General features: G+C 37.3%; 1 protein-coding gene across 7 annotated transcripts in view; it reads left to right on the top strand.

The window, feature by feature from the left end:
* Window positions 1-10,623, top strand: part of ASCC1 (activating signal cointegrator 1 complex subunit 1) — a 104,795-nt gene that overhangs the window by 1,372 nt on the left and 92,800 nt on the right. For all 7 annotated transcript variants that reach the window (XR_006345313.1, XR_006345312.1, XM_043925293.1 and 4 more), the window contains exons 2-4: window positions 432-567; window positions 1,496-1,595; window positions 5,696-5,793. Coding sequence is in view for 5 of the 7 variants with exons in the window: in XM_043925293.1 (XP_043781228.1) it covers window positions 456-567; window positions 1,496-1,595; window positions 5,696-5,793 (310 nt within the window). In the remaining 2 variants the exon portion in view is untranslated. The remainder of the gene's footprint in view (window positions 1-431; window positions 568-1,495; window positions 1,596-5,695; window positions 5,794-10,623) is intronic.

The following is a 10,623-nucleotide window of genomic DNA, read 5'->3' as shown; positions in this document are numbered from 1 at the left end:
CTAATTGTTGAGTATGTATTTCTAGCAGCTGTAAAAGTAGGTAAGGATTTTTTTGTCCTCCCCTTGAGGATAAATGTATTAAATATCCCTAATTCTCTTAACTATCATACTGGGTAAGAGGGTGAGACACTTCACAAATGTTCAGATAAGCACAGAGGTTGAATTTTACTCCCTTTAGCTTAAAGTAATGAAGAGACCTCTAGTCTCTCTTCCAAAGTCATGGGCAGGCTCAGTATCTTGTAATCACTTTTTTGAGGAATGCTGAATAGTTTGCAAATTACTGTCTTGAGTGTGCCAGGAGTGGAATAGTGTAGTGGAAAATGCAGCAATTGACTTAATAAAACAGCTTCTAGATAGGGGAAATCTAATGGAAACAGTAATGCTTTTGCTTAGGATGTACGATGAACTGATGCCTAATTCTGTCCTTGTAGGCCTGTGTATAGATCTGCATAATCATGGAAGTTCTGCGTCCACAGCTTATAAAGATTGGTGGACGGGTTTATAGGAAGAATCCCATCCAAGAACAGACTTATCAACGTGAAGAAGAAGATGATGACTATTACCAAGGTAATCTTAGTTGCTCTTTGGTCAGATTAGAAGTACAAAGTTATCCGTATTGTAGAAACAATTCTTTGTTTCAGTGTTTCTGTGTGAGCACTGAAATTTGACATGTTTGGCCTCTCAGCTCCCTTGTTGATTCCGAGGGGGCTGGTGAGTTTGTTTGATGAGGTGTTCTCAGTTCATAAGCTAAGCTGTGTCTCATCTTTTTGCAGAGGCTTAAATGTAATAAGGGGTAATTTTAGTTAGCTATTAATGTTAACAATTAATTATCTGTGGCAGAATTAAGTTCTTTTATCTGTAAAGCTGTGAACTAGCTTTTATAAATTATTGAAATATATGAACATATGCCCAATGTTAACTGTTATTTTTTGTGTCACAATTTTTCTTTTCTTCTCTGCAGTCATATACAGGCAGTTTCAAATACATAACCCACGTGGCTGTTTCCCTTCAGCCCTGGGGCCTTGAGCTCTTTTATTTCAGCCTCCTGTTTTCTCTTTGTCTTGGCTGTATGGAGTAAATTCTCCAGTATCACTCCTACCTCATTCACTGAAGTGATTTTGTGTCTTAATACTAAAAACCACTGAGTTGTACATTTTAAGAGGATGAATTTTATGTGAATTATGTCTCTGTAAAATAGTACAAAAAATTTATTTCTGGGAGAAAACAATTAAATAGTGGTATGTAGATACTCTTTTCCCAAGGTTCCAAGATTGGAAGATTTAAAATAGTCATGTGTTTTTATATTTTATTTTTTTGTCTAAGAGCAGGTGAGGAGGAATGTTGGAGCAGTGTTCTGCAATGTAAAGTGTATGGCTGTTCTTTGTGTGTGTGTATTGCTTTTCTTTAAACGTCAAGAATGGTTGGACAGTTGAGGAGAAGAAAGACTTGTCCACAGAGCAACAGCTCTGAGTGAGATGTTATGGTTTCTGTACAGGCCTCATGGAGTGTGCGGAAGAGCCCTGTGAAACCTACGAGGTGGTGCAGACCCCACAAGGTTTCCGATGTACCGTGAAGGCCCCCAGCCTCCTCTACAAGTGAGTGATGCCCCTTGGCAGCTTCATGGGAAGGCACTTCCAGGAGACTTAGAAGGAAGCTGATTCTTCTCTTTTCCACACTTATTACAGTACTTACTAGTGACAAAATGGTTTAGTGTTTAACATCCTAGAATTTCTAAAGACTAATTGCAGATCAGTTTTATCATTCCACATACATCACCAAGTCCTGTTGATTTTGCCTCTTAAGTATCTTTTGAATCCACCACTTTTTCTTTATAGCCATTCTGCTACCTCTTCTGTGAGGTGAAGTGAAGTGAAGTGAAGTTGCTCAGTCGTGTCCGACTCTTTGCGACCCCATGGACTGTAGCCTGCCAGGCTCCTCCTGCCGTCCACGGGATTTTCCAGGCAGGAATACTGGAGTGGGCTGCCATTTCCTGCTCCAGGGGATCTTCCCAACCCAGGGATCGAACCCAGGTCTCCCACATTGTAGGCAGATGCTTTTACCGCCTGAGCCACCAGGGAAGTCCACCTCTTCTGTGAATTATTTCAAATAGCCTACTTACTGGTCACTCCACATTGATTATTGCTCTCTTCCCATCAGTTCTTCACATTGAGGGTGGAATAATCTTTTTAAAAGGAAAACCTGATTATTTTATTATCTTTGCTTGAAATCCATTAACATTCTTCCATGGAAGATGGAATTTTATTCCACTAGAGCAGTGGCCAAAATCTTGAACATGAGTTAGCCAGCCCTGCATTTTTCAGTTTCAACTCACACCACTCTTTCCCTGGCTTTGCACTTAAGTTTAACTGATTTTCTTCAGTTCCTCAGATGTGCTGGGTTCCTTCCTACCTTCTAGCTTTGGCATATGCTGTTCCCTTTCCTTACATTACCTAGTTATTAATATATTCTCCTTCCTTAGGGAAGCTTGTTTTGACACCAGCATCCCCACCCACCACATTGATTACCTTAGTATATGTTTTCATAACACCACTACTTTTCCTTTATAGCATTTCTCAAGCCTAATGTTTATATTTATTTGTCTCCTGTTTGATGTTACTTCCACTAGATTGAAAACTCCCTGAAGGTAGGAATGTGTCTGTTTGTTGTCCTCCAGTTCTTGTCAAAGACTGAAATGCTTTTTCCAGAATCAACTTTAGTTTTAAATTGCTTGGAAGCTTTGTGATCATTTCAGTCTGTGTCTACTTGCCTGCGTGTTGATCATATTCTGTCTTTTATTAACCACTAACATTGTTAGCTCCTGTGGCTGACTGGCTTCTTTTGGGCTTGCACCTCTGACGATAGGATGGTCTAGGAAGTCATAGATTGTTTTTCTGTGTTGTACCAGATGAATAAAGTCTGTCTATACTTCTCTATTGGAGAAGGCAATGGCAACCCACTCCAGTACTCTTGCATGGAAAAGCCCATGGATGGAGGAGCCTGGTAGGCTACAGTCCATGGGGTCGCTAAGAGTCGGACACGATTGAGTGACTTCACTTTCACTTTTCCTTTCATGCATTGGAGAAGGAAATGGCAACCCACTCCAATGTTCTTGCCTGGAGAATCCCAGGGACAAGGGGGCCTGGTGGGCTGCTGTCTATGGGGTTGCACAGAGTCGGACACGACTGAAGTGACTTAGCAGCAGCAGCGTACTTCTCTCTGAGAGGAGGTCTACAAATACAGAATCATACACCTTTAAGTTCCAAGAGGCAAATAGTTGCATTTTTTTCAACTTGAGAATTTTCTGAAGCACCTATTGAGGATGAAATTTCTCTCCTGGAATGTGACCAAATGAGAAACCAAATGCTAATCCTGACAGCTCACTTTCCTCTCAGGTTTCAGTGACATTTTCTTCTAAGAAACATGATTTTAGAAAGCTGTGATTCAGATTCCTGGCAAAAATCAATGCAACATGTCTTCCTTAATGTATATATTTGTTACTGCTAAGGTATGTAAAGATTCCTTAGATGTCTGATTCTAATCATATGACCTTTTGAATTTTGTATATTCTAAATACTCATTTTGTTCCAGATGACTTGCATGTTAGATTAAGTATTGGTTCTGCTAAATCCTAATTAATAGACAATATTTACTAGGAAGACTTCTTTCTTTTTTGCTTTCATCTTCCCTCCTTCTCTTCCTCTTGGTCTTATTGACAAATAATTGACCTACATGGAAGATTTCTTTTTTTTTTTTAATTTTTTTTTATTTCTTTCTTAAGACTCATTTATGTAAGTTTATTTGGTCCATGGAAGAAATTACTTGACCAAACTAACTTATAATCAAAGTCTAATGGTGGTGCACACGTCCACAGACGAGGTCTAATACTGTGGCTCTCAACTTCAGGTACACATTAGAATCACCTGGGGAGTTTTAAAAACTCCCAATACCTAGGTGTACCCCAGACTAGTTCAGTCTGAATCTCTGGGAGCTGAACCCAGGCATCATTAGTTTTTATAGCTACCCAGGTGATTGCAGTGTGTAGCCAAGATTGAGAACCACTTGATCTGGCAAGAATTTCCACTTATACAATACGGAGTCATCCTTTCACTGTTTATCTGTATTATTTTAGTGAATGCTTTAGACTTTCCGTGTATACCTCTTTTGGGTCAGTCTGTACTCTTAACTGGAAGGATGCCATCATGGGTTTAATGAGGATGACATGGGCTGTACTGAGCTATGTGCCAGTCATTGGGAAGTCCTTTTATATATGATCACATCTAAGCCTTACAGTCTGCCTTATGATATTTAGGTATTATTCACTCCATTTTTTTTTAAGTGAAGCAGTAGGCTAAAAGTGGTTAAATGACTTGGCCAAGGTTTGTTTGCCTCTAAAGCCTCTTTAACCTCAACCACTTCCCTTTCTAAGGTGCCTAGACTATTAATAACACTTCGAGCCAACTACTTTATGAGAGGTTTGTCCACTAGCCATGTGCTAACAAACAGGAAGCTGACTGAAAACACCCCTTTATTGATAAGACCTGGAAAGACAAAGGCTGAGGGAGTTGGTGCTACATAGTCCCTAGCTCAACACAGAGAAAAACCACATGGAAACTGGAGTTCCCGTCCTCTTCTGAACATCTTGTTTTATAAAAAGTTGGCTTACTACAATAAATCTTAATGGAAATAATCAGACTTGGTTATCCCATGTAAAAATAAACACAGAATTTTAGGCATAGTCACCAATGCTGTTGTGTACTGTAATTGAAATCATTGAAGTCAAAATGCTGTTGATGAGGAAATCAACTTTATGGTCCTATGATGGTCTCTTAGCGCTTTGTATAAACTCTGAAACTTTTCTCCTGGGATCCAGTAGTCTCATTTGGTTTGATACATCTAATTACTATGGGTTCCAGAATATAGCTTTGGATGGTCAGAATTATTTATACTAGGAGGCCTAGGTAAGTAATGTGAGCCAATAGATGATTGGAGTCAATAAAAGACAGTAGGAAGTGGCAGGGATTGTGATGAATTCATATTCCATTTTCAGAAATGAGCTCATGTTCCAGCCTATTTTTGCCATTGAGTAGTCAGATCTCCCAATTTTTTGAAAGAATTTAGAAATCTGTATTTTTTAGGTGAAATTTCCCAATTTTTAGGTGAAATCTCCCAGACAAGACATGTCTGTGTGTTTGAATTCAGCCTGAGGGTTACTTCTTTCTGTGCTTGCCTCTGTCTTGGTTGGTGGACCCTGCTCTTTGCTAAGCTCTTTAGCATTATTTAATTAATGAAGGATAATTCCCGTAGGATGAATTCAAAATGTAGTTAATTTGCTCTCTAAGAGGGCAAGATTTTCCCCCTTCAAACTGTAGACCCATTCAAGTGGCCAATGAGACTATGCTAGCTGTTCTTTCACTTAACTGCAGACCCAGAATCTAGTTTTGAGAAGCAAACAGGCATTGGGTATAATTATTCTTTCTATGCTTTGAATTGGCTGTAGGACATTGTTTTGTCAGTGAATATAATGCAACATGTTCTATAAAGCTATATGACTTGTAATTTCCTCTACAAATACTGAATTTTTACTGAAGCACTCTTCTATGAGGGAGTATCTCTGGCCACATAGGATTTAAATATGTTGGAGTTCTTTATTCTGGTATATTTTGACTTACATTAATTAACTTTCTCTATATTATAGGCATATTGTTGGAAAGAGAGGGGACACTAGAAAGAAACTAGAAGTGGAGACCAAAACTTCCATTAGCATTCCTAAGCCTGGACAAGAAGGAGAAATTGGTGAGACTCTATATATGTTTGCAGTCACTTTTGTATGTGTATGGAATAATGTGACCCAGCTGAGGTGTTTGATGATTATATTGTTTGTGTGGGTCTGTAGCTATTGTCCTTTTTATATCAGTATCAGTCTCTCAGATGAGGAAAGATGTACTTATATAGCATTATCTTGGTTGAGTACCTGGGCCTTAATTTGATACTTTACTACACACTGATGGAGTAAAGCTTCCAGATTTTATTGTGGATTAGGAGATTTCTTGTATGCTTAAGTAGCTTGAAATGGAGTTTGTGAATTATTTCAAGTTAGAATTAGAGGAAAAAAGTGAGATCAGCAAGTTTGAAATGAAGCTCAGCCCTTTCCCTATTAGTTATCTTGTTTTTATCTTGCTTTGTAGACTAGGAAGGAAATTTTAAGAGTAATAATTAAAACAACAGTCTGATTCAAGTAAGTGTTCAGGTGAGGAAAAATAGTTTAGCAATGGAAGCCATGTCAGAAAGTTCTGTACTAAAGCATCTATGTGAACGAAGGGCACAGACTTGTGTTGTAACATGACTTTGAGTGAGGGATACAGAAGGGACAGAATTTTTAAAACAGTAGGAATTTTTCAGCGTCAGGCAAGTGCAGCAGCCTCCAATAATCCATATTCCATAAACACTCATGGATTGTATTAAGTTTTAGGAGAAAAGAATTATAAGTACTCTTCTTATTTTGTTCTATGTAAAAATAATCACTGTGGCAGATAAGTAGCAGTTGACTTGAGAGTGGCGCTGTCCAGAAGAACTTTCCATGATGGTGGGTATGTTGTATGTTTGCACTATCCAAAGAGCCACTAGCCAGTTGTGAGTGAGTACTTGAAATGTGGCTAATGTGACTGAGGAACTGAATTTTAAATTCTAGTTAATTTTAATTCATTTATCTTTTAATTTAACTAGCTGTATGAGGGCTCCTATTTTGGACAGTGAAGTGCTGGAGTTTCCCCCAGCCCCTTGGTAATGAGTAAACGCTAACTTCACAACTTTAATGACATTTTTGAAGGACTCTCTTTAATAAAAATAGATATTTAGTTCATTAGAATTACTGTTAAAAAAAAAAGCTTGTGTCTTTCTTTAAGTGTTAAAGTTCAGGTTGCAAATACTGAAGTAATTTTATTAATTGCATTGAAGCTTATTTCATCCTTTTTCTGATTTTAAAGTTAATACATGCTTTCAAAAAGAAAAGCTTGTAGAAATTATATGTAAAGTGTAAACAGAAGTTTTTTATGTTATGAACTTCAGCCATAATTGTTGCTAACAGTTGAGTCTATTCCCCATTTTTTTTCTATGCATATAGTAACAGATGGCTAATAATTTTTATTTTGGTAAAAATTTATAACATGCAATAAATGTGAAGACCTTAGCCATTTTAAGATACTGGAGTCATTCCAAAACTTATCCAGAAAAGGTTAGACAGGTTATTGACTTAGAAAGCCAAAATATTTCAGTGTGAATAATAACGGTGTTTAATTGTTAAAAGAAAGAATTTAGTGGAACTAATTTAATTGAAAAACAAGAGGATAAACTGGCTTATTGGTCTTGTAGGGAAGTAAAGTATATAAAAAAATTGAATTTACTGGTTACAGTAAATTGGGTTCTGATGTGAAATCAAAACTGCAGTTGCATTGGTGTGGTATATGCTGTAATTAGTTGTTTTGCCTCTCCTAAATTAGAGAAACTAGAGAAGAAAATGATCTGATAGGTTTCAGTTTGTCCTCTAGATAAGAATTTGGTCTAGTCTGTTTTGAAGCCTCAGGCAGTGGGATATAAGAATGATTTTTTTGTGCATGTTTCAACTGTATCCGACTCTTTGCAACCCCATGGACTGTATTCGGCCAGGCTCCTCTGTCCATGAGATTCTCCAGGCTTTTAAAATGATTTTATCATTTTAGTTATGCAGTTGGTTTTTATAAAGTTCCACATCAGTGCCTTTGTTTTCTTCCTCTGTATCTCTTGTAGTCCTTAGACCCATGTCAAGTAAATTCTGGTGTCCTCAGATATTTGTAGTTTTAAGAATATTTCTAACCTCATCATATTTGCTCTTTAGTCATTGTTTGCTCAACTTCGAATCTTTTTCTGGAAATAAGTCTGAGCACCTTTGACATGCCCGTAGCAGTTTTCTGTGTTAAAAATATGAAAACATCTTATTAGTCTTATTCTCTGCTGAACTACCTTCTTAGTGCAAAAGGACAGATACAGTATTTTGTACTAAATTTTTATAGAGCTAAACATAAACAGGAGTTTTAAGCTTCCTTCCCCAGCATACCTTTTTCTTTTAGTTTCTTACCATATTTTTTTCCTTGTGCAGGGATAACTATAATTTCTACTTTACTTTAACTTTGTTCCAGTTTACCATTGAATCCTCCTTTGTCAGTATTTCTATGGCACATTATTTGAATGCCTGCTCGGACACTTCCCTTCACTGGGCATTTGAATCTTTTGGATTCTCAAAGTATTCTATTGTAAATAAAATTATATCATCAAAAAAATACCATGTCTCTACTTCTTAATTTTTTTGTGCGTGCTTGCCAGGTCGCTTCAGTTATGTCTGACTCCTTGCGACCCCATGGACTGTAGCCAGCCAGGCTCCTTTCCTTTGTCCTTGGGATCCTCCAGGCAAAAATAACTGGAGTGGGTCCCCATGCCCTCCTCCAGGGGTCTTCCCGACCCAGGGATTGAACCTGAGTCTCTTATGTCTCCTGCATTGACAGGTGGGTTCTTTACCACTAGCGCCATTTGGGAAGCTCTCTTACATTTTTTGGTTATGACTTATGTCAATTTTCTGTTTAGACAAACAGTTTCTAGGCTTTCTGTTAATTCATTCGTGTGTGCATGCGTGAGTGCTCAGTTGCTTAGTTGCGTTCGACTCTTTGTGACCCTGTGGAATGCAGCCTGCCAGGCTCCTCTGTCCATGGGTTTCTCCAGGCAAGAATACTGGAGTGGGTAGCCATTTCCTCTTGCAGGGAATCTTCCCGACCCAGGGATGAAACCAATGTCTCCTTAGTCTCTAGCATTGGCAGGCAGATTCTTTTATCATTGGAATCCCAGTACATTCATAATTTACTTCTTTTCCATCTTGTTTCTTTACAACAAAATGGGTATGATAATTTCATTTTTATTAAAAGAAAATAGCTGTTCTTATAGAAAATTTCAAATGCTTTAATGGGAAGTATTAGGACAAATAAGTGGAATTATTTGTTTAACTTCTGCAGTTGCTTGGAAGGAGCAAGCTTTGTGGTCTTGAAAGTACGTAGCAGATTTTGCTACTATTAATTCAGAAATCTGTCCTTTCCTCTTTAATAAATACTCCATTGAAATGCCAGTTTTGTTCATTGTTCCTATCTTCTACATCATTCCTTAGTTTCTGTTTTGAACCAAGCACTGCCAGTTCTGGAACCTAGAGGTTTAATCTCTATTAAACAGAGGTTATGTAATCCTTAAATGATTTTTTTTTCTTTACAGATTGTAGTATAAGGTTTTGTGGTTTTTCCCTTTATTTTCATTTATGTATAAAGACAGCCCAGATCAGAGAAGACCAAATTACACTAAGGTGTGGAAATTTGATATCCATATATACAATGTAGATATAGATAAACATTTTAACTTTAACCTTGTATTTTTTCATACAGTTAGGGTAGGATCATATATATTGTAGCAGATTCTGTTTTGCTCTTTTATTATAGCAAATCACTACAAATTTTGCCACAGTATTTTTTAAAATTGAGGTAAAATTCACAGAACAGAATACTCCACTTTTTTTGTTCTTAATTTTTATTGTTTGAATTTCTCTGTAATATATTGTTCTTTTCTTTAAAATGGTAGAATATACACAACATAAATTTACCATTTAGACCTCTTTAAAGTGTTGAATCGAGTGGCATTTAGTACATTTACGGGCTTCCCTGGTAGCTCAGACTGTAAAGAATCTGCCTGCAATGCAAGAGACTCGAAGTTCGATTCCTGGGTGGGGAAGAGCCCCTGGAGTAGGAAACATTTACAGTTGCTGGACAACTACTGTCTAGTTCCAAAACATTTGTCAGCCAAAAAGGAAACTTCATATCCATTAACCAGTCACTCGCCATTCCTCACTACTCCCAAGATCTTTGTTACCACTAATCTACTTTCTCTCTCTCTGAATTTGCCTGTTTAGATAGTTCCTATCCATGAAAACATGCAGTATGTGGTCTTTTGTGTCTGACATCTTTAACTTAGCATAATGTTTTCAAGATTCATCCATGTTTTTGCATGTATGATTACTTCACTCCTTTTTTTTTTTTTTTGCCAAATAGTATTTCAGTGTATGGTAATACCTAATACCACGTTTTATTTGTTCAATAATTGGTTAAAGGACATTTGTGTTTTTCCACCTGTTGGCTGTTGTGAATAAAGCTGTTACGAACATTTGTACAAGTTTTTCTTTTTTTTTTTGAATACCTGCTTTTACTTCCTTTGAGTTTCTACTTAGGAGTGGAATTCCTGGGTCATGTGATATTTGTCTGTTTAATTTTTCATGGAACTGCCAGACTTCTACATATCAGCTGCACCATTTTACATTCATACTGGCAAGGTATGAGGGATTACTTTGTAGCTTTTGAATTCATTTTCCTGCTTCATCAGGTGGTCTTAAGGTTATTCCGTTTAAACCTCATTTCTGCTTAGACTGGATTCATTAACAGCTTTCTTACCCTTGGTATTGTCTGCTGTTCAGAATTGTGTACACATTCATGACAGTTTTGTTCCCCAGAGATAACAGTTTTAAGAGGTCACCTATTTTACAACCAGTTGTTGGTCCTTGAGCAT

The sequence above is a fragment of the Cervus elaphus genome, chromosome 15 (assembly GCF_910594005.1).
Source record: "Cervus elaphus chromosome 15, mCerEla1.1, whole genome shotgun sequence".
Classification (NCBI taxonomy): Eukaryota; Metazoa; Chordata; class Mammalia; order Artiodactyla; family Cervidae; genus Cervus; species Cervus elaphus.
This window is presented reverse-complemented; position numbering and strand designations above follow the sequence as displayed.